A 27,815-nucleotide genomic window follows, 5' to 3' on the forward strand; every position below is an offset into this window, starting at 1 on the left:
TACCCTCTGGAGAAAGCAGAACTGTCTTGCAACAACCCTCCACCCTCCCTGCCAAAGTCCAGGTGACACTCAAGGGCGAATTTTTGTAATGTGGACAGGGGGAGGCATGAAGAATTAGAGAGCTTCCTGACAACTGCTTGGGCGACACTTTGTCGGCTTTTGAGGTTTCATGTGGGGCCATGAAGGATTTTCAGAGATACCAGATACTGGTCACATAGGAGCTGAGAGCCGTTGTTCTGCTGGGAGTGGTGCAGAGCGGGACCAGGGATGTGATTTTTTTAGACTTTTTAAATTTATGGAATTCTGCTACTCCTTTTGCAAAGATCCTCCAAACTGAAGAACCTATTCCTACTGACACTGTTTGCTTTTGCAGCTCTTTAACTTTTTTCTTGAAAGGCCCAGACACACGAAGGGGCAGGAGAGGTGACCTCTGAGCTGCTGCTGTTGCTGGAGGCAAAGCAACAGTTGCTTCCCTCCACTCCCCAAACCTCCCAGGTATCTTAGACAGAGCACATGTGTCTCCCAAGTACCTCCTAGACTGTGCCCTGCTGCCATGGCAGAGTCCTGTCTATGCACTTGCAGCCCCAGGACACATTTTCCAGGGCAAATATGTTTTGAGTACAGTGAACTCTCTACGGCTGAGCTTCATATTTGAGCAAAGGAAATAAAAAGGCAGGTTCAGGGAGGTGGGTACTCCTGGCCCTGCCAGCTCTATTGCAGGAAGAGGTGAAACACAGACAAGGGAGACTGATTTTCTGAGCCTAGGAGGGAATGTGTCTGGGCAGTCTCCTGCTCTGTCCCTGAGAGGTAAAAGACTGCAGGAGTGTCTTCCCCCAGGCACCTCCTATATTGGCAGAAAAAGAAGAAAACAAGAATTCTACCATGATTTGCTCAGGGTTAGTTTTTAGGTGTGGCTGGGAGGAATATGTTTGGAGAGGGACACCCTGCACTGGCCTGCTCAATGCTGCAGCTGTTGCAGGGTGTGCATATCAGCAGAAAGCAGAGCCTGAACCCAGGTGTGCGAGCACCAGTCCTTGCTGAGGAGCACAACAGAGGAGAGCCATCACAGGGAATTGCAGCCTGGATGTGAAGCCTCAGAGAAGACTTGAGGGCTTGTTTTTCTCCTATTTGTGTGTTTCAGTTGGAATGCAGACCAGGCACACACAGCAAGGTGGCTGGGGAAACACAGATTGATCAGCTCCTGCCCTGGAGCTCCTCTGATGGTTGGGTCTGCTGCTGTGGCCTGTGCCATCAGCCTCCCACTGCACAGACAGGCCCTTTTCTGCCCCACTGCCTGTGCTGGCCTTCCACCCCTTCATGGCATTTCTGGTCCCACCAAGAATTGACAACATGTGCCACAGCAGTTGAGCTAGAGGCCTCTAGGACTCTTGCCCCCTTCTGCCCAAGCATCTGCTCTCAGCCCAGTCCTGAGCACCCAACCACTCCTGCCAAAACCTTGGCTTTCCCATCCATGGCACACAGTGCCATGTAATTAAGATCATCTGTGCCCTTCAGAGGTCCATTGTATCACAATCCTTATCAAGGCAGTAACAAGGTGAAGATTGTCCTGATGTAGTCACTGCTCGACTTTCTGGGTGAGTATGGAAGTCACATCTTCCTGCTAAAGCCCAGCCATGAACCAGAACACCTCACAAGTCCTTCTGAGATCTGTGCTGGGAGAGGAGGCAACCCAGCAGTGGTTAATAGCTGGTCCTGACAGAAGACCTAAAAACTGTGGTTTTAGACAAGAAATTAGAGACAGCAAGATTGCAAAAGGGTCATGGAGCTGAAAGAGAAAGAAGGCAGTGCTGACACCGGCGGAGTTTCCCTCTCCAATGAGGAAGCCTCTTACACCATATGTGATTTCTCTGCATGCCTATTTCCTTTCTGTGCTTGCACCACTCACAATCAGATGAGCGTGCAGTGCGGCAGCTGGCATAGCTTAGACCTCAACCCTGCCCTGGGAGCAGAGGCAAACATGGCCCTGCAATGGATGTTTCTCCTGCTCCTCCCACCTCTGCTGGTAGCACAAAATCATGTTATGCTGTATCTCAAGAGCCACGGAAAACAACAGGGAAAAGGTAAGCAATGCTCCCTCCTCTGGTCCCAAGAGAAGGTTTTACTGTGCTCCTTTTGCAGAGCTGCTGTGCAATTTATGGCATGCAGGATACAACCGCTGTATGAGAGAGGTCTGACATCCACACTAGGCCCAAGTCCACCACCTGGGTTGTGGTTAGGCAGAGTTCCGTTTGGGGATGGAGAGCAGCAAAGTTGGGGGTGCTGGGAAAGCCTCTATGTAGTCTGTAGTGTTCCTCCATGGAGCTGGAAATACACGGTGTCCATCTGTCCTTGAAAAATGTTAGGGTGCTCTGTCCTCACCACAGAGGAGATGAGTGCTGGTGCCCAAGAAAGACCTTGGGAGCCATGAGCTCAGCCCCTGGGTGTCCAGGATTGCTCTTTAATGGACTTCCTTGGTGCTGGAAGGATCAGGGCACTCCCAGGGTTCTGTTGGGCTTCTCCTACACTGGCTGCACACTTTGGTGTCAGCAGAGTCAGTGGGAATTTGCAGATCACATGTTATCTGTCCTCTCAGAAGGCTGCACTGTCTGGCAATTGAGCTGTGGATCCAGGAACTGTGACCTTGCATTGTTCTGTATCTGTCTGAACTGGAGTATTTCTCTAGACTAATTTTCTTGGAGCTAGGTGATAAAAATCTTTAAACTAGCATTTAATTATGTCATCCTGGCCCACTGTGGTGTTTTATTTGGGTGGATGCAGGCTAGAGAAAACAGTTGATCTAGTGGCTATGACAGAGTACAGGGAATGGGATCAGAAACTTCAATTGCTGATGTGATGTGACATCAGGGTCTGTACTATATGAGAGCTGTCACAGGAGCCTCTTTCCAGGGAAAATGTGTCTGTCTGGTTGCAGAGAGTGTAAGCACAGCACACTGTCACGCAAAAAACAAGGGCTAAAACTGCAACAGAAGATATTCTCCTGCCCAGAGTGTCTTCCCATTGCCCAGATCCCTGATGAAGATGTTCTCCCAGGCCAGCATGTGCAACCATGTCCAAGCGTTGTGTGGCTTTCCTGTTTGTTTCCAAGGTGCACACTAAGACCAGGTGTCATGTGCAGTGGGATGCAACAGGGACCTGTAGGCCTGCAGACTCTTGTCACACTCTGCAGATCTCAGTCACCCAGCCATCCCCAGAGGAGTCTGGGGCTGCCTGTGACAGAGATGATATTGCTGAGTTTGCAACTTGGTGCTTGTGAGAAGAGGAACAAAGACAAAAACATGTGGTGGCCGCACCCAGCAGTGTGAGCAACCCTGCCTGCATCCTCAGCATGTGGGCTCATCCCATCCTGGCACCTCTGCTGAGGTCCAACCTGAGGGATCAGGGTCCTTCTCTTGCATAGGGAAAGGGCAAGGAAGATGGCCCGAATGAGGCAGGAGTGTCTCTCTCATCCCTGCTAGAGTGGAATGGGCTGACAGGGCAGTGGGGCAGGGTAAAGCTGTTGGACAGAGAGAGGGAAAAATAGGGTGGGATCCCTGAGCATATCCCACGTCCCTGGCAGGTACAGGATACAACCCACCGTACACAGTGCCACAGAGAACAGTGCAGGGAACAGCAGAGCAGCCACAGGCACAGGATGTGGTTTGCAGGTGTGGTTGGCCCTGCTGCTCTGCTCACCCCACCACAGGGACACTGTGTACTCAGCAGGGTGCATTGTGTCGTTGTCCTATTGTCACCTTATTGTCTTGCTGTGCTGCTCTCATGGGGTGTTTTTCCTCCCTGAAATGCCGTATCTATACAAAACTCTCCTCCCTTTACAGTCCCAGTGCACCAGGAAGGCAGGTGGAGAAGCTTCTAGGGCATGTCTTCTGTGCAAAGGAAGGGTCTGGGATCCAAACTGGCCCTGACCCCTTTTATATCAGCCTTGCTTGACACTGTGTAGTGATCTAGTGGTGAGAAGTTCTAACGAGGAACACAACTGCAATGACCAGGGGGCGGGAGGGTGGTAGCTAAAACTAAGCCATAGCCAATCTGAAAAGTTTTGTGTCAGCCAAATTCCAAACAGTGCCTAGAGCAGATCAGATGGGGAACATGAGTGCTAAGAGATACTGCAGTGGGGTGCTTAAGGCTTGATGCCTTAGGGATGGTGAAATGTATGCTCCATCATGCTTCCACTTCCCATAAAAGTGCACAGATTCAGGAAACAGGAATTTTGCCTCCTGTTCTTAGACACATGTCAGATGTCCTTTAGCATCTGGTGGGCCAGTACAAGTTAAAATGCCACCATTTCCCAGCTCTTCTCACAATGCCTTGTTCAGTGACTTGCTTTGCCACCCCTTTCTCTGCCATGACTTCCAAGCAGAGCTCCCCCAAGGTTTCTGTGCTCCATCACTCTTAAAGACTTACTCAGCAGCTTTGGTTGCTAGTAAGAAGTACAGAGACACTCTAAGACTCATGTTTGTGTTCTCAGTGCCTTGCAATACAACTCTCCACTGGTGGAAAGAGTGACTGCTTTTCTTAGCTCCTTTCAGCAAGCACGTGGCCTCCAGCACAGCAAGACTGCAGTGCACTTTGCTGTCCCCACTCTCAGCTGCTGAGCTGCCCTGACAAAACAGTTGAACTTCACCTACTGTTTCTTAGATTTCACCTTGTCCTTTATTCTTTGTGTGTGAGATAATACAGTGTAAGAAGGGACACCTTTTGCTGTTTAGCAAAGGGCTGAACCCAGGAGCCTGACCTGAATTATCAGCATAGCATAGCTGTTTCTCCTTTCTCCTCACCCTCCCCTTCTAGCCCATGCTGGGGCTTTGTTTAGCCTGACAGGCTCATAACTCCTTGCAGCAGGGACAGGCAGTCCAGATATTTCTGAAAAAGCCTTTCTATATTCATGGGCAATAAACAATATCAGGGAGGAAGGTATTCATTTAATAGTATCAACTAGGAAAAAAACCAAAACAGTAAATATCTGCCTTTAGGAGGCAAATAGACCAACTTTTTGTTACCACTCCTGTCTTAGGCATTCAGCATTTCCCATTTCACAGTGAGAACACATTGCACATTACAAAAAGTGCCTATTTGGTCACATCTACACCATATTTTCCTTGCTGGGATTTCACTTGACTCAGCCTCCTTCCTTTAGCTGGGGAGCCTGTGGGCGGCTCTCTGCATACCACTGGGTAAAAAACATTGTGCACGGTAAAAAACAGTGTCTGAGAACTGTTCCATTACTCTCCCACTTGCTGTTAATCCCTACAAGGTTGGAAGCTGAATGTTTCTTTCCCCTTTCTGTCTGAGCACTCTCTTTTCTCCATCAGTGTGCCAGCCCCTCAAATACATCCAACTGCTTTGCACAAGTGGGGTGTTCCATCTTTCCAGTGGAGGTCTTTTGACAGCTTCCCATGGACACCTCCAAAGCACACAAAAAGCCACCCTTTAGGGTGAGGCTAAAGCAGGCGTTAGAGCACAGGCTTCTGTGCTTCAAGGTGTCCTTTTCCCATGGCGATTTAATGGAATGATTCGGAAAGGAGTGTAAGGAGGGTGAGGACAGAGGTGTCCCTCCTAGCCTGTGCATCTTGACTGCACCCAACAGCTATGGATTAGTTTCTCCCAGTGAGCCTCAAGTGCTAATCACATGCCTGACACACTTGGACGTATTGGAGAGGTGAGGCCATGTTGGATTGTAATCAGCAATGTTCTCGAGACAAAAACAGGCATGGACTCAAAGTGTCTTCTCATCCCCATTCTGCAGAGAAGCAGAGCTTTCTAGGCTTTACCCTCAAACAATCATCAGAAATGCCACCAAGAAGGACTCTGAGCAGCTGTAGATGTGTGGACTCAGATGGTGTCAGTGCTGTGACAAGGGGTTCAGCTCCTCTGCAGCCACAGGAATGTGGGCAGGAGGCAAACCCCGGAGGGGCTGTGATGTTTGGGCACTGCTGGCAGGGTGCTCTATGTGCAAGAGTAAATGGCTTTGGCAGTCCCTCAGGCTGCCCTGCTTGTGTACACTACCCCTCTGCAAGGCAAGCAAGCTTTTTTTGCCATACCCATGCCTCTGTCAGACTGTTAACTCCCAGGGTAATTTATGATGCTGGTGCATTCCCCTGTAATGGTACTCTCCAGTCACTGGATTCTTTGAGTATGGGAATGAGCTGTGGACTCTGCCTGCCTTTTCTGATCTCTCCTACCCAGCCCTTGGGCTTTGCTCAACATGGTCCATGCCCAGCTTGGATCTGGGTGCTGTATCAGCCTCTGTCTGCCTCTGAGCACAACAGGGGCACATCTGGCAGGCCAAAGGACACAGGGGAGCCTGTGAGGAATCTAAAAAGTGGGCCCAAATGATCACCTCCATTCTCAAATTCAGAGATATGCTGGAAGACTCATGTTTGTGTTCTCAGTGGCTTGCAGTGCAACTCTCCAATGCAACTGGAAAAACAGTGGTTTTCTCTGTGGAAAGAGTGGTTGCTTTTCATAGCTCCTCTCAGCAAGCACATGCCATCAAACACAGCTCAGAGAGCTTGGGAAGGAAAGAATGAGTAGCAGAGGACAGGAATCCCCCTCGTGCTTGCAAGAGGCCCTGCGGCAGAGAAGAAGAAGCAAAGACAGAGCAAGAGGGTTTGCCTGCAGGACTGCTGTACTGTGTACTCTTTGTGTCTGAAGGGCAGATGTGGCCACTGACACACTGCTGGCACATGTGTGGTCTTTGTAGAAGCACATTTCACATTTCAAGCGTGTCTACCCTTGCCTGAGGCTGAGCTGGAATTCACACTGCATCCCAGCAGCACCCCAGAATTCCAGCTCAGCAGAAACTGACAGGAACACTGAGGAAACCCTGGATCAAGTCTGCATATCTGTGGAGGCCTTTTCACCTGAAGCAAAGACAACAGAGAAGAGGCTGTTGTTCCTGGCAAAGGATTAAGTCTGATAAGTGCCCAGGTCTAAAAGAAATGATTCACTGGAGTCCTGGTGAAAGTGGACAGCCTAGTCAGAAATGTGTAGCTGTTATGCCAGCTCAGTTCATGCAATCCCTTCACACCCACTTCCACCCCAGCAGTCTTACACAACATCTATTTTCTTGTGCCCATAACCAAGGAAAAGTAACCTGAGTTGCAGGGGGAAAAAGCAGGGACTAGCAGAATGAAGACCATCCTGCTGTAGGAAAAGATCAGGTTTGAGACCATGTGAGGTACCTGAAGGTGCACTAATCCATGGTACCTGATGAGATGCATGTGTGGGTCCTGAGGGTGGAGGAAGAGGCAAAGACACTATCCATCATAGCTGAGAAGTTGTAGCAGGCAACTTTCAGTAAAGCTCCCACTGACTGTAAAAGGAGAGGCACAATCCCCTTTTTAAAAAGGAGAAATGAGGGAGACCCAGGGAGCTACAGGCCAGTCAGTCTCCCTTTGGTGCCAGGCAAGATCATGGAGCAGTTCCTGCTGGAAACTATTCTAAGGCACATGGAAATGGTTTGTAATGGCTTCACAAACAGCAAATCATATCTGAGTAATTTGTTGGCCTTCTATGGTGGAGTGACAGCATTTGTGGATAAGGGAGGAATGACTGGCATCATCCACCTGAACTTGTGCAAGGCATTTAACACAGTCCTGCATGACATCCTTGTCTCCAAATGGTGAAGGTGTGGATTTCATGGATGGACCATTCAGTGGGGGAGGAGATAGCTGGATGGTCACACTCAAAATGTTACAGTCAGTCTTTTGATGCCCACTGGCACAGGATGCCCAGAGAAGCTGTGGATGACCCATCTGTGAAAATGTTCAAGGCCAGACTGTGGATGGCTTTGGAGAACCTGGTGTAGTGGAAGGTGTCCTTGTGCATGACAGGAGGGCTGGAACTAAGTGATCTTCCTTGGGAACCTTTCAGCCCAAGCCATTATATGCTTTTAAGAAAGACTGAATTTTAAGTGCCTGTAAAGAATAATTAGCATAATGCGAAACATGGCTAATTTCAGTTGTGCAGAAGTAACACCTTTTAGTAAAAGGAAAAATTACAAACTTTTTAAAAAGCCTAGCTCTCATTTGTGCTACAGTAAGTCTGCATTGTATTGCATCTCTAAAACAGAAGCAATGAGATGTGGCTTTTTCAAACACAGAGTTACCCTTGGCCTCTGCAAGGAAGCCTGGTAAGTCTAGAGAGGTTCATTCACAGTTGTTTCAGCAGTAAAAGCTTTCCTCTATGAAAAGACTCAGAGAGAGCTGGAAGCAAGGCAGAGCTCTGTTGTGCAGCTGCAATCACCCTTGCCAGCAGAGCATCCATGTTTGTGGAAAGACACTGTCCCAGATACGTCTTGAAATCTGCACCTGTGTCAGCAGAGTGCCTGCAAAGGATAACTTCTCTTTTCCTCCTGTTTTCCTCCCCAGCAGTTTGCCCTCTGTGATGCTGCAAGTGGATTTTTTGTGCTGTGGGAGCTCTCACAGCTACCAGGAGGTATGGAACAGTTACAAAAGGAAAAATAGTGAGTCCCCCTTGCACTGAAGTCAAGAGTGGGGCAATGTGGGAGAGGCCAGCCATGCTCATGAGCCCCCTCAGCTCCTAAGGCTGCTTCCACTGGAGACTTTCCATCCCCTCAGACTGCTTCTTGCTTCAGGCCAGGCCCCATATGACTCTTTTCAATCAACTATTGTTCTATGCTGACTCTAGGATCAAAGAATACCCATCAATGAATAATTTTCATACAGCCACAATTCAAGGCTCTGAAATGCAAATTAAAACATGGGAAGTGCTTTCATGAATAACTCCCACCTGCCTGAAATACGTGTTGCTCAATTTGCCAGTCTGGGGGTATTTTTTTTCCACTTATTTGTCAGGAGCTTCATTCCGTCTGGGGTGGTACAGCTATTGTGGTCCGCTACTGCATGAGGTATGCAGAGCAGTCCTGGTTTCTTTTGGAGTCCTGATGACACTTGGGTGTTGTAGGAAGAAGTGCAAACTCTCTACTCCTGCCTGACTGCACCCTGGTAACTTTGTCCAAAGTTTGGGTAGCCACAGCTAAATTTGTATGGCGGAGGAACACTCACAGAGAGTTACAATTCTTATGTGAAAAGTGGGATCTGATCCAATGGTAGGGCCCAAATTAGGGCCATGCAGAGAACCAGCAGCACTGCTGTCTAGAATTTAATGAAAATGAATATGAAGATTTATTTCAATCAATTGTCCAATCTACATGTTGCAAGACACAACCAAGTGTGCAGCTGGTGAAACACCTACGTGCAGTCCCTGTCAAGCCCCTTCTGGCAACTCAGATGAGGGCGTGTCTTGGCTGAGGATAGGAGGGGTATGGGACGGGAGGTAGCTGCTCCTAGGAGCCAGCAGATGTTTTGCGAGAGGGATGGAAAAGAGGAAATAACAAGTGTACCGTCCAGACCAAAAGCAAAGTGGCAACTTGAGTGGGATTTTGCTGCAAACAAGTCTGCATGTGTGTGTGAGCAGATTGTGTCCAGCAGAATGACAGGAATGAGTGGTGCCAGCAGAGAGTCTGCTGCACTCCCGCAGCCCCTGTATTTCTGGGAGAGAGCAGCATCGCCCAGGCTGCTGGATCCCTCTGGCTGGGATGTCTGTGCAGCATCGGGTGGGCAGAAGGGCCTGTGGATCACCCTCCTGCACTGCCCCTGAGGGTGTGAGGGGCATAAAGCATCTGGGGGATGGGGCTCATCCTGGGAGGTGCCATCCCTGCCACCCCTCTGAAGAGAGGGAGACTGGCAGCCCTCTGGATGGAACACCCTCATCCTCAAGGATGCTGCTGGAGCCCAGTCACCCTCAGGCTCTGCCTCCTGGCCTTTGCACACAGGAAAATGTAAAACTCCCTCTGGCTGGGACCCCAAACTGCGGTTTAACCCAAAGAAGGACGAATATGCTTTGAACGAAGTGGTGCAGCTCAGCTGTGCTGGGAAGTTTGTGCCATCCATCCCACAGATTCAGTGCATTTCCAGAGGGACCCAGATGCTGTGGAATGAGACTGCCACCTGCAAAGGTAAGCACAGCCCTGCACCACCCTGACCCAGGGTCCTGAGCTGGTGACAGACCCTCTGTGATCCGGTAATGCACATGACAGAGCAGGAATGGGAGACCTGAATGCTTTGGCTTTCCCCCATGTGCTGGCAGTGACAATGCTCCTTCTGTCTCACCACCTTCCTGTAGGCACCTGCTGGGGTCTGTGCTCCTAGGAGGGGTTCAAAGGCAGGAACAAGGGTCTCTGCATGGGGAGCAGGGCTACTGTAAGCCCTGTGCCCTTAAACAATGACTGGGCGTATGGCCAAGGTGGTGGGAGGGGATGGAACTCTGTGTGAAGACTGGGGAGGAATTCAGTACCTGCACAGCCTCATTGAAAAAGAGTCTGACTTGGGAAGACTGCAATACTGTAGTAGGCATGGATGGGACTGCTCTTGGGATGGTCTGCCACCACCAATAACTGTTCTAGGCTGCAAGAGAGGGATCAGGGGTTGAATGTGGTAACCACCCTGCTTACAAGTGCTCCTTCTCCTCTCCTCTGTGCAGAGGGATGCCGGCAGCCCCAGTGGGACTCACAGCTCCAGTTTAGCCCAAACCAGACATTTTACCAGGTCAGTGAAGAGGTGGCACTGAGATGCTTTGTGAATTACACCCCTCCCCTCGCTACGATCAGATGTGCAAACAGGACTTCTCCAAAGTCATGGAAGAATGCTTGGGAGATGTTGGACATTTGGGGAAGATGGCACAGGCTGGCAGAGAACCTGACCTGCACCATGGGTAAGTTGGGAATCAGTAGGTCTCCCCTGCTACGTGCACTTCATGCCATGGAGGGGACCTGGACATTCTGTCTTATCTCTGAGACACCTTGGGCAGAGCTCAGAGTCTGGTCGAGTTGAGAGCAGTCTCCAAGATGGAGAAGGTTAGAAACCTTCCATGTGGGTCAGGTTTTCTCTGCTCCTGCATCTCCTCCCAGTCTATTCCTGAGTTATATGTCATAGGGAAGTTGGAGGGGGACAGATCCTTCCCCTCTGTTCACCTCTCTCCCAGTGTCCTGTATCACCTCCTTGGCCAGGCACAAGGTCTTTTTCTGCTCTTGGATTTCCTCAGAGTGTTGAATGCTGACATTAACCACAGTTCATCATGGAAAAGCCTTGGTCCTTCTCCTGCTTGAGCATTTCCTCACTGAGAAGGACTCTCACACTTTCCCCCTGACAGCAAAATGCCCAAAACCTCAGTGGGATGCAAGACTTCAGTTTTCAGAGAACGAAATTGAATACCTACAGAATAGAGAACTGACACTGACCTGTCCCAGAGGTCTTGGGCCCTCCTTCCCCGAGGTCAAATGTACAAAGGAATTCCAGGGAGTGAGTTCTAGAAAACCAGTCTATGTGGAAGCCTGGTGGGGCAGGAACAGCACAGGTGCCTGGACGCGCATTGAGAGGGATGTCCTGTGTACAGGTAAGTGAGGCTGCAGCAGCTCTTCCATGTCTCCCCTCTACCTTTACCCTACTTGGGCCTGTGTTGCTTATGCAAACCGCTGAAGAGGACAACCCAGCCAGGAGACAACAGACCTGGTAGAAACAGCTGGGCAAGCTGAAATCTCCTGCAGTGGTTTCTGAGCAAGCCAAGCTGGGGGCTCCCAGCTGGGTGCCCAGGCAGGATCCAAGGCTGGCAGGATCCAAGGCTGCCACCCAGGTGCCCAAGGTGCCACCCTGGAATGCACAGGCCTGCTTGTTCCCCTGCTGACACATGGATAAGGGACATGGGGGACATCTCCTGCACCTGCCGAAGTTAGAGCAGAGGGGAATGAAGAGAACCCTGATGGTGCAGGGCTGGCTCAGCCCTTGGCACTGGAACAGGAGGCTTTGTGGAAAGGACCCAGGGGAGAAGCAATGCCATCCATCAGGGAAAGGAGATGCAGAGCTGTCCCAGGCAGAGAAAGAGCTGCGCTCAGTGGGGGCATGGCAGTACATGGCAGTGCTCAGGAGAGATGGGCAGGGAGAGATAAGTGCTTTAGGCTGTCGGAGGTGGATAGAAGTGTCTACAGACAGAAGTGGGTGGATAGGGGCAGGTTCATGGATGAGTGATCCTTCACACTTTACAAGCACATGGAAAGCCCCTCCCAACAAGGCTTGCCCTCACGTCACATCCCAGCAGATGGATGTGTCACCTTCCCTCCCTTCAGAGGCTGGAGGAGTTGCTGGGGATTTCTCTCCCACCACTCACCCACTTCATCATCTCATCACCTCCCAGCCCGTCTAACACCCTCTTTCACCTCTGATGGAAGGGTGCCAAAGGCCCCCATGGGACTCCAGACTCCAACTGGCACCAGACCAGGAGAACTATGAGAAGGATGAGAAAGTGAATCTGAGCTGCCCTGAAGGTTTCAAGCCATCCTTGACTGAAATCAAATGTCAGAGTGAATTCCAGTACAATGATAATGGGACACCTGTGTATGAAGAATTTTGGTATGGAAGAAACTCCAGCGATGACTGGCTCCCCATTCAGTCCAGTGGGGAGTGCGTTGGTAAGGGAAGGATGAGGAGCAGGGTAACACTTGGGGGGGGGGATCCTGAGAACATGTCTGAGGGGTAACAACATGGGAAGGTCTGGGTTTTTCTTGGGCCCAGCACTGTGAGGGTGGTGGCTGTGGAAGCATCTCCTGTTTCCAGGCCAGGAGGAAATGTCTCCTCTTGCACTTTCCCATGGCACCAAAGGATAACTGCAGCCACACACTCAGAGGGTTTGAGGGAGGCAGGATACCTTTACTGCTCCCTGTGAGCTGTGATGTAGCCCAGCTGGGGACACACTCTCCTGGCTTCCCTCTGTTCTCCCCAAAATGTCCTCATGTTTGACTGAACAGGTGGAGTTGTGTCACTGGAGAAATTCACCAAAAGGTTCAGATCCAGTTTCCTAGTGCACCGTGGCCCCAGACTCCTCCTGCTCCCCTTTGAGGGAGCTGCAGTGACCTCTTTCAGTCTCACTTTCTGTCCCACTGGGCTGGGTGATGAGCAAGGTTGGTTGACTGCAGCATCCTTGCCTGGCTGGGAGCGGAAGGGAATAGAGTGACCTTCTGGCAATCTTTCCTTCACAGAACTCCTCCAGGTTGACCCTGACACCTTTGAGATTTCCAGCACCAGCATCAAACTGAACTGGACCTGCAGGTTCCCTGATGCCTGCCAGGGCATGAGGGCCATGTGCCGGCTGGCAGCGCCTTCCTCCCCTCCCTGTGAGGCTGAGGAGCCCAATGGAGAGCAGATGTTACATGGCCAGGAGGGAACATTCACCTGCTCCCCTTTGCAGCCCTTCACTGAGTACAGTGTCACCATTGCCTTGCCCCCCAACACAACCCTTTTCTCATGGTTGTTCAGGACAGAGGAAGCAGGTATGTGCACAGAAATATGGGAGACAAGGAACCATCCAGAGCTGTGTCACAGGTCAGCTCAGCCTGATCATTTGCTCCCTGCAGGGATGTGCCTCGGATCAGGGCTGCTTGGGTCCTCTGGAGCTCTGGGGAAGGGGCTGGGAGAGCCCTGAGCAGGGCATGTCCTCTTCTCATTGTCCCACTCCACACCACACTGTTGCGCTCCCCACTGCTGCAGAACATGCAGCCTTTGCAGGGGACAAACCCTTTTTGCAGCCCGTCCCACGGCCAGGAGCTGCCTGCACCCTGCCCTGGCCTCAGCCCCTGCTCATGGCCCTGCGTGTGACCCCACTGTCTGTGCTTCCAGTGCCGGACAAACCGGAGGAGCTGTGGCTGGATCCCAACAGGGGCTCTCTCAGGTGGAACCCACTGCCCTCTTGCAATGGGGAGATCATCGGATACCAGGTACCAAGGGACCAGGGCAGACCCTCACCTCCCGGCCTTGCAGACACACTGGGAAGTGTGGGAAAGGGGCAGGTGGAATGAGTCACAGTTCCCAGCCAGTAAATATCTGGTTTTGATGAGCACAAGTGTTTTCTGTTTCATTCTCAACATTCCTCATGCTGTGGAGATGCTCAGAGGCGTCTGAGTTCTCCATGACCTCTTGGCTTACTTCCTGGGTCTGCTCTGCTTTGGGTTTGGCAGGCTTTTGGAGGTTGGTGTGCAACACATGGTGATGTGTCTTCTGGGGTGGCATCCCAGGATTTCCTGTGCCTCTTGCGTACTTGTTTGTGGTTCCTGCCACAGAAAAACTTGTTGTTTGAGTAAGCCTCTGAAAGTCCCTCCTGAAATCCCCTCCTCCAGAGAGCTGCACCATTTTGCTGAGTTTTCCTCAATGCATGGCTAGAAGCATCTTTCCTGTCTCTGGATTTGGGACACATTCCACAGCAAAACCCTCCTCTCTAGCAGTGGGAGGGGGATTGTGTGCTGGTGACATTGTTCTTAGAATGCTCTAGGTCCTCTATGAGAGCAGAGGTCTCCATGGCGTGACAGGGACCTTGCAAGCTGTTTCTTAGCTCTTTCCTAGAGAAACTGTCAGACAAATTCTTGACAATGCTGTGAGCTTGTTCAGCTGGTTACCTGCTCCCAGACACCAGGGTTCATGAAAAGAATCCTTTCTTTCCACTTTCAGTTGTCTTCACTCTTGCATAAGCGCAGAATGTACTTCTGTAAAGGCAACGAGAATGGCCAGGGATCTCATGACAAATTCCAATGACACATGGGCAAATGGGGACCCTTCATCTGCATTACTAACGGAAACTTTAGTTGTTCTCCTTTTCTCTTAGAGAAAGCCTTCAGAGTACAACTTTACACAAGAGAAAAGAGAAGCTTAGATTCCTCCGGTGAAGGATGTCACCACAGTGCCTCTGGTGTCGCAATACACCTGGGGTGACCTGTCCTCGGGCTCAGTAGATGTATCTGTCTACAGCCCTTCAAACCAACAGCCTCCCTCTTCCCTTCACAGAGGCTCAGCCCTTTGCTCACAGAGGCTGCTGCTCACTCGTCCTGAGTGTTGGCTCCAAATCCTTCCTCTTCTCTTCTCTGCTTTGAGGTCCCCGCACGGGGCTGAGGCTCCTGCCCGTTCCTCTCCGGAGCCTTTCCCAGCCGGGGCAGGCACACGGAAGGGCAGGCAGGCAGGCGACGCTGCCAGCTGCGAGCACCTTCCCAGCGCACAGCTGGCAGCTGCTGCATTCCAGCTGTGTCTCCTGTCCGCAGCTGAGCATCACGGCCAGGAATGCGGGGGACAGCAGCGTGCTGGAGACGGAGCGGCTGCGCCTCAATGGCTCCGTCACTGAGCACCGGCTGCCGGAGCACAGGCCTGGCAGCAGCTACGCCGTGGTGATCCGGGGACAGACGGCTGCTGGAGCCGGGGCCGCGCTGATGAGGGAGTTTCCCACCGGCAGCTCCGGTAAAGCTTTGCTGTGTCGCTCTGCCAGGAGCCTGGGCACAGACGAGCTGGGCTTGGCAGCCGGCGTTGCCCGAGGCTGCCCCTGCTCCTCGCACAGCCCTGCCGATGCTCATTCCCCGGCTGCTCCCCTCCAGACACCCCGCGCCCCGAGGCCATCAGCTGCCGCAGCGTCCGCGACATCGCCCCATCCCAAGGGACGGCCGTGCTTCCCCTGCGCCCCATCGCCCGTCCCTCCGAGGCGGCTGGGTGAGCGCAGCCCCCGCAGCTCTGCAGCCCCGGGCTGGCTGTCCCTATCCCGGGGCTGGCCCGCACAAGCCTCCCTTCCACCGCCCCCTGTCCCCGCGTCCCGCTGACTTTCGGCCCTGCAGGGAGCACCAGCTGGTCGTGGCCACTACGCACAATGCTTCGGTGATCGAGAGCATCTGCTCGGGGCAGCCACAGCTCTTCAATGCCAGCACGTACCTGGCCGCTGTGCTCAACCTCACCGCCCCCACGGACTTCGTGCTGGGCGACGGGAGCCGCGGGCAGGGCCAGCACAACGCTGCCCTGCGCCCGGGCTGCGACTACACGGCCCTTCTGCTCCTCGCCCGCCTCTCGCCGCAGGTACCCATCGCGGGGGTGCTCCTGCTCTCTGGGGGTGCTGCCGGCCGGGGCTGGGCCCCTCGCTGGGTCTGGGCTGCCGGTGAGGGCACACTCCTCTCCCGTGCCTTGGCGGGATGGTGTCCCTGTGGTCCCGGGCCACAGCCGGCTCACTTGGTGGCCCTGGCTGGGGCATTTTGCCTCCCGGTAGGGTAGTGCTGCAGGAGTGGGCTGAGCTCTCCCTTCTGTCTCCTCCAACAGGCAGAGAAGTTCACCTGTGTCTGCTACAGCTTCACTGTTGGTAAGTGTCTCCTTGCTGGTGGTGCCCAAGCCTCTCTCCTCCATGATCCCTTTTGCCAGCCTGGCAGCTTTCCTGGAAATGAGCTGGCCTAGGACAGATGTAGTGGGGCATTGCTCTTCTCTGGTCTTCACGGAAGTTCTCTGCATCTGGAGGCCATCTATAGTAGATGGGCTTTGGACATCCTCAGGACAGCTGATAGGTGTGGACCAAGTGGCCACTGGACATTGCACATCATCCCTGGCATCACCACATATTTAGTTCTAGTCCCAGTAGTGCTCTGGTGTATGTGCAACCTCTAAATGCAGATACCTCACCATACTCTGGCAATGCCTGAGGCCTTCAGGGACACAGGATCCACAATGGAGGGTATCACACCAAGCCAGCACCTCCTTCTTTTGCCCCAGCTTAGCTTTTCTCTAATGCAAAGCCTGGCGTGGAAGACAAAGGAAGTTGCTTTTCTCTCTGTGTCAGTGTGTGTTGTTCCAATGCTTGGTTCAGGCTGTGCAGGAGCCTGAGCCTGGGCTGTGCTGCTTGCAGGGCAGGAGCCATCATCTCTGCTGGACAGGAAGCCGGTGGTTATGGCATTAGTACTGACTGTTGCATTCCTGGCACTGGGGATTTTGCTACTTTTTGTAGTCTTCAGGTCAGTATGTGCTTTACCTCTCCTGCCCTCTGTGAGGCATTCAGCAGCTTGCAGTGGCAGGCAGTGTCCAAGTGGAGCCTGAGTTATGGCAGGGTGGTTAGATGGGCAACAGCTTCTCCTCTGTCTCTCTGTTTTCTGCTGGTCTGTGCACATGACTTGCTGTTTTGCAGGCTAAAGCACAACAGTTCAAAAGCCTCAGAGAACAATAGCACGATACCCCTGAGAAGATGTCAAAAAGGTGAAGTATGAGCAAGGATCCTGTGTGCCTTGTCTGCACAGGCTGTCTGTTAAAAGCACAGGCAGGATGATTGCAGGTTCCACAAGTTCATTGCAGGAACAAGGTGATCAGAGCTGGCTGGCACAGGGAAAGGAACTCCTCCCAGGAGAAGGGACCTGTGTGTGGGGGGACAATCTAAGGTTTTGAGAAGTCCTGGCTGCTGCAATGCCATCTCAGTCCCAGCTGCAGAGTTCCAGGACTGGCCAGTTTAGCACCAGTTGGATGCTGAAGCCCTGTCCTTGTGGTCTCTGCAGATGTATGCAAGCTAAACACACAGATCCCAGTGGAGGAACTGCTGGAGGCTCTGAAGATGTTTAAGAGGGAAGAAATAGAGGCAGAGCAGACAGATGATGAATCAGTCGACAGGCATGGTGCTGGGCTTCTTAGAGAATACCAGGTCTCGTTTAGCTTTGCGTTCCCACCTGGCTGCACAGCCCACCCCTCTGCCCTTCCCTGGCTGTGGGATGCAGCTGGCTTTGGCCAGCCCCAGAATACATCCCAGTGCTGAGTGGGCTTGTTTTCTTCCTCTGCAGCAATTGTCCTCCACTTTGTTGTACCCCTGCAATGCTGGGAAGGAGCTATGTAATCAAAACAAGAACCGCTACAAGAGCATCATCCCATGTAAGCAGAGCTCACCAGGGCTTGGGCTCTTGGAGCTGGCTGGGGTACCACAGGATGTTGGCCTGGTGTAGGTGCCCCTCCAGCACTTCAGAAATACTGAGCTACTCACCTCATCCTCCATGGCCACTGAAACCCAGAGGGATTTCTGGCCCCACTCTTTTATATCCTGTTGGAGCATCCTTGTTCTGCTCTTCAAATCCTCCCGCAAACTCAATCAAACATCATATTCCAGCTCCTGATGCTAGTCTTTGCTGAATACTGCCATGTCCCATCCAGAGGAAGGTATCTGGGGAAAAGTGGAAGGAGTTTTAAATTTCTTTCAAACTTTAAAGCTCCTCTGGGCCCCACATGGCGTGTACATTTGGCCATTTACTAATCTTCCCTACAACTCCATTGCACTTCCTGCTGTGCCATGTCACCCTTCATCTCATCAGCTGTTCTTTAATCCTGAACAAGTCCTGAGGCCTGGGTGTGCTGCTGAGGAGACAACAGACAATCACAGACTTTAACAAATTATGCCTTCCCCCTTAATCAGCCTGTTTGTCGCTGCCCTAAAGCATCAGTCCCTCTCCCTTCTCTTTCAGATGATCACTGTCGTGTGGTGCTGCAGCCCTCTGACACTGGGAATGGCTACATCAATGCCAGCTATGTGGATGTAGGTAGTGAGGAACTGTTACCCTGGGAAGGGTAGGAAAGGTGCCTGCTCATGCAGGGTGAGGACAGTCCTGCTCCCATGGGTGGCCCTGAGGTCTGGCACTTTTTGTCCTTAAGCTGGCAGGTCTTGGGATATCTCTTCCCTGAATCCTCTCTGAGCTGCCTGGAGTACTCTGGGTTTGTGTGCAGTTCTCATCTCTAACAAAAAGGGACCTGTGTGAGGGAACAGGGACTGAGATGCAGCCCCTGGGTACCCACTGTCTGTGTTGGCCAGGAGAGGTGCTGTGGGACACACTGTGCTCAGAGTTCTGGGTGTTGGTGCCTGGGGGATCGATCCTTTATTTCATTCCCTGTTAAACATTTAACTCATGTGATCAGAGATGTTTGAATCTCTCCCCTGCAGACCTATCGAAGTCCACACTTCTTCATTGCAGCTCAAGGTAGGTGCTCCTAAACCTTATCCTCAGGGGATGCCATTCACTGAGCAATCTGGAAATGGTGAACTGGGATAGCAGCCTATAGATAGATAGGGAGCTGTGATAGGCTCACTCCAAGTCCCTGTATCTCCAGGATCTCTGTCCTGAACAGTTGTTACAGGTGCTGCAGGGCATGGGAGGTCTCAGTGGTAGCTTGGCAGCAGCTGGAGCTGGTGTCTGCACTGCCCAATATGAGGACATGGTCCTTCCATTCACATGCCTAGTTTGTTCCCTTTGGCAGCTGGCATGACAGAGACAATCCTGCAAATGCCTGGCATGTCTGCACCCAGTGCACTTGGATGCAGTCTCCTCCCAACAGTGCAAAGCCTGGATGGGTTTTTCTGTTCTGCGCAGCATGCAATGAGGAGGTCATGGCTCCCTGCAGAGCTGCAAAAATGCTCTTTGGCAAATAGGGCCCCAAATGTGGGAGCATCTCAGAGTCATCTCAAGGGAGCCCCCTAAAGCAGCAGTGAATCTCTGACATGTCCTGGGCTCATTTTCTCTCCCTTTTCCTTGTCCTAATTTCTAACACGATGATGAAGCTGATGTGGCCAGCACCCCTGTCAGGTGCTGATGTCCTCTGGTTGTGCATCTATGTCTGGACAGAGGAAGGCCTGGGAATGTTCAAATTATGCCTGGGAATACACCCCCATGGCTTGGACACTGGCATAGGGCTCCCCTCTTCCTTCCCAAGGCCCCTTGGCTGGGACAGTGGTGGATTTCTGGCACATGGTCTGGCAGGAGAAGACCTCAGTCATTGTGATGCTGACAGGCTTGATGGAGCAGAACAAGGTAGAGAAAACCTCTCAGCCCATGCTCAGCTTTGGCACTGCCAGAGCCCAGGCTTCCACACCTGCTGTGCTCCCAGTGCAGCTGTCACTGGGGGCAGAGAGCAGCTCTGCACCCCTGCAGAGCTCTCCTTGTCAGTTTGCCTGTGCCCAGAGGTCTTACTGCTGTTGACAGATCAAGTGTGAGCAGTATTGGCCAGAGCAGGAGCAGGTCTATGGTGACTTCACTGTGACACTCAACAACACCTGGACCACCACAGGCCTTGTCAAACGCATCTTCTGCCTGCAGAAGGTAAGTCTGGCATGGAGTTGAGGTGGGAATACAGGAGGTGTTTGAGTTCCAGCAGCTGGTGGGAGCTGTCAGACATGGACCCTGTGGGGTGCCCTGCCTGATCTCCAGCAGAAGAAGGTCTGGTGTTAGCACTTAGCTATAAATGAAATTCATGCCAGGGCATCAGTCCCAGGTTTCTGTGCCAAGCAAAGGCAGTCAGTGAGCTCCAGTGGTCACACCAGCTGAGTCTGGACTGACGTTGCACATCGGAATATTGTAGATTCTTGAGGGCTTGGGTGAGGTGATTATAAAGGGTATAAAAGCAGATAAAGGGTATAAAATGGAATCTCTGCACATCCAGGATGATGGGACTGGTGCCTGCCTGTCACCTGAATGAATCTGCAGAAGGTCCACACTGGAGCTCCCTGGTCACTTCTAGTCCTAAACCTGGACAGGTAGTTTATGGTTTAAGATAACCTACATAAGGTCATTTCCCAAGACATGTGCTCCTGCAGAAGTTACACCTCAGATAAAGGGCAGAAACTGAAGGAGTTGCAAGGAGGGAAAAGACGTACAATATAAAGAAACTGCAGTTATGCATATTCCTGTCCTTTCTTGTCTTGCCCAGAGCAATATGTATCTGAAAGGTAAAGCTCCAAGAGCACCTGATGGTAAGATGTAGCATTAGTTCATGCCAAGTGAATGTGATGTTTAGGGAAAATCACAATGGGCTGGTAACAAGTGGCTACATTGACATTAGTGTAGTAACAGCCTTAGGGTATATCTTTTCTGGGCAAGCCAGGGCTTTTTGATGACTCTGGAAATACCTCAGCTGTGATTTTTATAATTTTCCTCTAGGGCACTAGCTGCTTTTCGTTCACTGTTCACAGCATGGTGAAGCAGAGAACAAAATTAATTGTGTGGCTGTGTGATGGATGAATCTGCCCTTTACTGTCGGAGGAGCTATAGTAGAGCATGGTGTGGGTGGTGGAGGGAGCACTCTGTGCTGGTACCCCTCTGAAGTGGTTTTCTCCAGTGCTCCTTCCTTGTTGGCATGCAATCACTTCACACAAGTTTCCTGGTCACTTCCAGCTCCCTGTTGCCATCCATGTCTTCCTTTTTGCAGGCAGGCTGTGCTCTCCCAAGAGCAGTGGAGCAGTTTCACTACCTGCTGTGGCCAGACCACGGGGTGCCCAGAAACCCGTCCCAGCTCCTGTGCTTGGTGAAGGTGGTGAACAAGAGGGTGTTGGAAGCACCTGGTGGACCTGTGCTGGTGCACTGCAGGTACCAGGCTGGGCGTGTTTGGGTGCTGGGGCACAGCCAGCAGGGGCAGCCCTGATCCACTGTTTTCTGTGTCCTCAGCGCAGGAATTGGGCGCACAGGTACCTTCATTGCCCTGGACTTCCTCTTGAAGATGGGGAAGGCTGAGGGAAAAGTGGATGTGTTTCGCTGTGTGCAACAGCTGCGGGAGCAGAGGGTCAACATGGTACAGACCAAGGTGAGGAGAGGTATTTGCTCCCTCCACACCTCAGGCTGCAGATCTAATTCCCACCTGTGGGAGTCGACACAGTCGGGTGGCAAGAACAAACACAAAACCATGGCTGAAATGCCAAGAATAAATTTCTTTCATTACCTTGCTAGCGGGAGGATCCCAAAGCTAGCTGGAGGATCCCAGAAGGTAATACATAAGTGAGAACACCAGCACCATCAGGTTCAGTCCATCCTGGGGGACAGTGGGGCTGCTCTTTTCATCCATTGAACAAAGGCCTGTGCATGTGTAGTTTACCAGCTGGGCTGTGATCTCCTCTGTGTTTTTATAATCTCTAGTCTTTGATCTCTCCCAAAACAGGGAGCTCAGTCATGTCCGTGCCAATGGCCTCCAAGTTTCTGTAGACACCTATGTTCTCTCTACACAGATTCTACTCCCCAAAGCAGACAGAGGATAAACAGCAGTAGGCTGTTTATATAGAGTATATAGGATTTCTCACACTGTCATTTTCCAGACCTTTGTATTCCCAGCTGTTAGGCTACTTAGGAGAATCCACCATGCTCCTTCTGAATGAAAAGCCATTCTTTTGCTTTTAACCCTTTGCTGTCAACACTACCTTTCCCAGGGATGTGGCATGCAAAGCCACATTAGCCATACTGTTCATGATCTAGCCACAGGGACTACAGCTACCAGGTGATGGATGCTGAAGGATCTTTTTTCAATGCTGTGTCCGAACATAGTTGGAATCTGTGTTTCCCTGAGACTCTCTAAAGTATCAGCAGCATCTGTATGAATCAGTCACCCTGATGCAGAAGGGCTGTCTTATAGGCAAGTAAAATTAATGGGAGTCCACCTGTCCCTCAGGCTTTCAGGATGTCTGCCCTCCTGGCATCTCTTGGGCAGCAGTGGCCTGGCCTAGGGGCTATGTCCCCATGATCTGCTTAGTGCTGGCTACCTTTGGAGAAAATTAGGTTGGGCTGGACCAACCAGCTGCTTGTACAAGGTTTAATTAGTCCACAGGTTTTCCAGGCTGCCTTCACCAGAGCAGGGGTCTAGTCTGAGAGGGAGCATTAAACCCCAGGAAGATGATTTTATCTGTGTTGCTGGAGTTGCTGGCTGTGTCCCAAAGTAGGGCTGCCTGCAATGATAAGTGTCTGGCCTCAAGGATCCGCAGCAGGAAGGTGAAGGATGAACCTGGCTCGCTTTTGGCACAGTTTGATGATGGGTGGTGATCTGGAGTTCCAGGGTTCCTCCTGGACTGGCTCCAGACCATGCAGCTGACCCATGTCCCCATGCAGGAGCAGTACAGCTTCCTGTACGAGACACTTCTCGAAGGCTTGCTCTGTGGCAACACCGGGGTCCCAGTGGAGAGCATCCCCACCCTCGTCCACTCCCTTCGAGAAGATGAGACCTCGGGCCACAAACATGTCCTAGAGAAGGAGTTCAAGGTACCACCAGGAGACGGTGCACTGGTGCTGTGAGGGCTCATCTGTGATGCCAACCCCCTCCTTACTCCCCCCCCCTGCAGTGGGATGGAAATGGGGGATCATTTCTCTGGAATGGCTCAAGGAGGTGAGGTACTGACAGGCAGGACTGACATGGGTGAATCATCTCTACAGGCCCTGCAGAGATTTTCTGAGTTGTTCCAGCTCCTGCCATGCAGAGAAGCAGAGAAACCCAGAAACCAGCCCAAGAACCGCAAACCAGGGATCCTGCCAGGTAACACTGGCAGGGCTGGGCAGTCTCCTGTTCTAAAACCCAGCGCCTGACAGCAGCAGGGGGAATGATGCTTTCCTGCTTCTTCCCTCCCCAGTGCATGACACTGACAGGTTCTGCTCAAGGGCCCAGTCGTTGTTTTCTGGTTAGTAGATAAAAAATACACATTAGGCTGATTCCTTCTGAGCCTGTGGCAGGTACATGAGGTACCCCTGGAAAAAATATGTCCTTGGTCGAGACTTTCCCGGTGGAGAAGCTCAGATGAGGGAGGCACACCAGGGAGCCATGATGGAGCAGGGAGCAGGGTGGATCTGCTGTGCTCCCAACCACGGGGTTTTGGACATCCCACATTAGGGTGCCCTGAGCTGTCACAGCTATGGGTGTAGTGGTGCCTGTCCATTCAGTCCTCTCCAACCCATGCTGCAGGGAGCTATGTTGACTGTCCTTATTACAGGGAAACTCCCCTGCCTCTCTATAGGGAGAGAATGACTCATAGTTTCCCTCTCTCTGCTCCTTGCCTCTGCAGCGGATTCCTGCCGGCCCATCCTGATGTCCTCGGTGAACGCAGACGGCTCGCCAGCTTACATCAACGCAGTGTTTGCCAGCGTAAGGCTCCGGCCGCCGCAGGAGGGGGAGCTGCTCGGGGCGGCAGGAACCCTCCTACGCAAGGCCAGGGCAGAGCATCCCGCCCAGGGCTGAGGCGTCCCAGCCCTCGGGCTCCTGCGCAGTGACTGCTGGCCCTGCTGCCAGGAGATGGCCCCCGCGATCGCGATCGGCTGAGCCCTGCCTGTGTAGGCAGCGCGGCAGCGTGTGCCGGCCACGGCCTGCCGGGAGCTGTGCCCGGCTGTGATGAGCTGAGGAGGCAGCGGGGTGCAAACCTGAGCTGCTCTGAGCAGGGCTGGGGTGGCCTGTCGTCTCTACCTCCGCAGGGTGATAGGGCGCCATTCCAGCTGTGGGGAGGGTTCTCGGGGACTCTGGGACTCACCCCACAAATGCATCGTCTGTCATCTCATTTGCAGACCTACACCGAGGAGGAGAGAATCATAATCACCCAGCTGCCTTTCCCTACCACGCTGGTGGATTTCTGGTCTCTGGTCTGGGATTACACTTGCACATCTGTAGTTGTGCTGAATCAACTCCAGGAGCTGGACAAGGTCAGCCGCCCAAGCACAACTCTCCCCTCTCCTTGTTCCCTGTGGGGCGAAGCAGTGTGATTTCTGCCTTTGCCCCTGTATGTAGCTTACCAGGAGAGCCCTGCTTGCACCAGGACCTAGTGCAAGCTTGTGGGGCTCCACCTGGGAAAATCCTGAAGGCAGTCCCAGCACCACAGCACCACAGCAGTGGGCTGTCCTTGGTCTCACTGCAAGTGAGCATCCCTCAGGTTTTGTTTACCCCTACCCAGGTATCCTCTCTGGTGGAGTGTTATTTTCTGGCTGCAGCTCTGGGTTGGTGCCCAGCAGGTGTCTGGCAGAGCCATATGTACACGGTTTATGGGCAAGGGGCTGGTGTGAGCCCACTCATGTGAGGTGCTGAGCTCTGCCTGCGTGCAGGTGGGGGCCATGTCTGATCATGCAGCTCTCCTCTTCCCCAGACATACGTGCAGTTCTGGCCCACTGAGGGCGAAGATGACTATGGCCGTTTCCATGTCCAGCTGATCTCAGACGAGCCTGGGGCTGGCTTCACAACCTGGACACTTGTCCTCAGCAACAGGCAGCAGGTGGGCCTTTTGCTCAGAGATGGCAAACTCCTTTGAAAAGAACCTTTGCAAGAGCTGGAAGGACCAGCTGTCAATACGCTTTAAGTTGGGGTCAAAATCACAGCTAGAGATGGCAGAGGGATCTGGTGGGGTCCTGGCAGGACACTAGCCAGAGCAGAGTCTTTTGCCTTGGGAGAGAGGCTAATCCCAAGAAAGTAAAGCTGCAGGCATAGGTACCACTCAGTGGTGTTTTTGTGTGCCTTTCCAACTGGAGGACAGCAGCTGTGGATGGAGTTTGTGCATCACGGTGGTTCATGGAAGAACTATTGCAGGCAGCTGGACACAGGACTGGTGTCTGTCTGAGCTGCACCTGGTGCTCAGCTCTTCTCTTATCCTCTGTCCATCTGCCAGTCTCAGAGGAGTTGGCAGAGAAGAGCAAAGTCTGGAGTGACATGTCCCTTTGTAGAGCTGCTCCCTTGATCCAGTGTGCATGGCTGAGCCAGGACTGGCCTGCACTGTCCCTTCCCTTCCTTCCATGACACCAAAAGGTCTCTGCTCTGTCCAGCCCACTGTCCTTCTTCCCCACTAGCCCAAGAAATCTGCAGTGGAAATCCAGTTACATCAACTGACAGACTGGCCCATGCAGCACCGTCTTCCCCCACACCCTGACACCATCATCAGCTTGCTAGGGAAGGTGGAGACACATCATCGGCAGAGCCAAGATGGACATATCCTTGTTACTTGCTGGTGAGTGATGTCTCCTGGAGGAGCAGCCATGGCACAGAGCTGGACACAGTTCAGGCTGTGACAGTGAAATTTGTCACAGTTCCACCTTGGGTGGATATATGGATATGAATTTGGCTATGTTAAGGGAGAAAGGCTTCCCTGTGGAGGCTGGTTGGGTGTGGGATCTGTGACCAAGATCATCCTGAGAGTGTGGGGGTCTAGGGGGACACCTCTGAGGCTCAGCCCTGCCACCTGATCCCAGAGCAAATGAAGGTCCTCTTTCCCTCCTCCACAGGGATGGAGCCAGCCGGAGTGGGGTCTTCTGTGCTGCTAGTTTTCTGTGTGAGCAGATCCAAAGTGAGGGGATGGTGGATGTATCCCAGGCTGTGAGGATGCTGAAGAGGCGGCGGAGACAGTTCATTAAAGATGTGGTAGGTTCTGATTTCAAACCCAACTGGGATGGCAATACCTAAACTTCTGAAATAAGTCAGCTAAGACTCCATTTTCTTCATGCAGGAAAAAACCCATTAATTATTCGCATAACTCATTTTATACAGTTTTCACAGACCTTGTGTGCAACACCCATTGGTTGGTAGTTTTCTTACTGCTTCATTGATTTGTGTGTACGTGCTAAGGTTCAGGTTGTTTACATTTTTCTTTTGTGGGTTCTCATGGAACAGATGCGGGTGCACTTATTTTTCTCCCCCTAGAATAGATTGTTGTGCTAACAACTTTTCAGACCCAAGATTGTTTCATATGAGAACTTCAAAGTTATCTGCACTTAGCTAAAGTAGCAGGACCTAATCCACATTTTATAAGGCCTTTCTTTTGTAACATCTTTTACCTGTCTGCAACACCAAACAAGAGCCATATCTTGGATTGCCGCAGTAGCTCAGATCATCCTGAGGCCAGGTGCAAATGAGATCTTTGAAAACTGCATTTTCTGCTGCTGGGACATACTGACTTCTTCAGTGGCATGTTTTGCAGAACTGAACGGGCACCAAAGCATCCTGCATGATGAGTGGCCCCTTTCTGGCCCACCTGGCTGCTCAACAATTTGTGCCATAGAGGCTGGCTCTCCTGCCAAAACCAACTGGCTCCAGTGCTGGTGTAGTCCAGCCTTCCAGCTCCTGGAGCACGTGCCTGGATTCCTCAGCAGGGGAAGGAGGGAGGGTAGACTGGGAGGAGGAGGGTAGACTGTACCTGTGTCACTGGCATGCTCTGTGTCAGGAAGCTGCTGAAGACCAATGCTGACATGTCACTGCAGGTGTTTTTTCACCAGAGTCTCATGTGCATCCTTTTATCCACAGGAACAGTATGGACTCTGCTATGAACTAGCCCTCAGTTACTTGAATTCATTTGAAACTTATGGGAATTTCAAGTAGGGGCATGACCACAGCCTATCTCTGGATGGGACTTTGACTCCCTGGACAGCCCTTCATCAGTTACAGTGGAAGACAAGAGGAAACAAAAGGGATGTGCATGACCCCAAGATGCAGGTCCTCTGTGGCTGGAGAACACAGGCTGGACTGTCTCCAAATTTTCACCAGGCATTGAAATGGAAACCTGAGCCTCTGCCCAACATTTGTGCAGGAACTTATCTGTAATCACAGCCTGAGTATGCAGACCAGAGCAGAGGCACCAGGACTTCACCTGTCCTTCTTTGCCAAGGATGAAGAGAACACCTGTCCCGTCCAGGTTCCCTTGTCCCCTCATGTAGCCCCAAGGAAAGTGGGGTAGCACCAACACCCACAAACACCCTGTGTTAATCAGGAAAGTCTCAAACTGCAGTAAGATCCATGGTGCTCAGGAGCACAGGATATCTGTCCTACTCTGGGAGAAGCATGAAGCCGAAAGTGAGCAATAGCCAAGAGTGGGACAACGCATAGTCCTGCAGGGCTAAACTGGTTCTTCAAACCCCACATAATCCTCTCCTGGGGATGGATCTTCCTGGTGCTGCTCCAGGTGTCACTGCCCCACCAGCTCCATAGAGGGTGTGTCATCAACCTGTCTGGCTGCACCATGGCAATCCCAGTTTGTAGTGGCTCAACATGAATATCCTGTATATGGTTCAAGCAACACCACAGAGACAGGTTCTGTCTTTGCTGCACGAATGCAGGAGACTTCAGAACCAGGACTGACTGCATGGCTCTCTGTCCTGTGTTTCACCAATAAAGACCATTGGTACCCCGACCCTTTTCTTCCACTTTTCTTACAGGTGTGACCTGGCACAGGGGCCACAAGGGAGCTGAAAGCACAGAGATAAC

At 52.1% G+C, this 27,815-nt stretch overlaps 1 protein-coding gene across 2 annotated transcripts; it reads left to right on the forward strand.

Moving 5' to 3' along the window:
- Nucleotides 1-1,966: 1,966 nt before the first annotated feature.
- On the forward strand, nucleotides 1,967-27,735 carry LOC136288151 (receptor-type tyrosine-protein phosphatase epsilon-like). 2 transcript variants are annotated; one of them, XM_066180978.1, is made up of 29 exons: nucleotides 1,967-2,081; nucleotides 9,818-10,000; nucleotides 10,525-10,755; nucleotides 11,194-11,436; nucleotides 12,266-12,505; nucleotides 13,073-13,363; nucleotides 13,710-13,807; nucleotides 15,119-15,311; nucleotides 15,446-15,557; nucleotides 15,680-15,914; nucleotides 16,152-16,191; nucleotides 16,729-16,834; nucleotides 17,005-17,072; nucleotides 17,366-17,508; nucleotides 17,645-17,732; nucleotides 18,317-18,387; nucleotides 18,790-18,826; nucleotides 19,557-19,654; nucleotides 19,826-19,942; nucleotides 21,048-21,205; nucleotides 21,284-21,419; nucleotides 22,709-22,858; nucleotides 23,030-23,129; nucleotides 23,653-23,732; nucleotides 24,146-24,280; nucleotides 24,718-24,843; nucleotides 25,412-25,569; nucleotides 25,844-25,979; nucleotides 26,859-27,735. In XM_066180978.1, the coding sequence occupies exons 1-29, from the start codon at nucleotides 1,979-1,981 to the stop codon at nucleotides 26,931-26,933; spliced, it is 3,951 nt and encodes a 1,316-aa protein (XP_066037075.1). In that variant the 5' UTR covers nucleotides 1,967-1,978; the 3' UTR covers nucleotides 26,934-27,735. The 2 variants fall into 2 exon arrangements, with proteins under 2 accessions (XP_066037075.1, XP_066037076.1); XM_066180979.1 differs by lacking the exons at nucleotides 1,967-2,081; nucleotides 9,818-10,000 and having other exon boundaries at nucleotides 10,582-10,589; nucleotides 10,664-10,755.
- The last annotated feature ends 80 nt before the right edge of the window (nucleotides 27,736-27,815 follow it).

This window comes from Chamaea fasciata, unplaced genomic scaffold, assembly GCF_029207755.1.
Source record: "Chamaea fasciata isolate MVZ Bird 193981 ecotype frontalis unplaced genomic scaffold, bChaFas1.0.hap1 SCAF_4, whole genome shotgun sequence".
NCBI classification, from domain to species: domain Eukaryota; kingdom Metazoa; phylum Chordata; class Aves; order Passeriformes; family Sylviidae; genus Chamaea; species Chamaea fasciata.

Coding starts and splice junctions, on each gene's coding strand:
- LOC136288151 (XM_066180978.1), top strand. CDS start 1,979: ATGGCCCTGCAATGGATGTTTCTCCTGCTCCTCCCACCTCTGCTGGTA. Junction 10,001..10,524: donor TGAGACTGCCACCTGCAAAG/GTAAGCACAGCC, acceptor TCCTCTGTGCAG/AGGGATGCCGGCAGCCCCAG. Junction 16,192..16,728: donor CTGCTACAGCTTCACTGTTG/GTAAGTGTCTCC, acceptor TGCTGCTTGCAG/GGCAGGAGCCATCATCTCTG.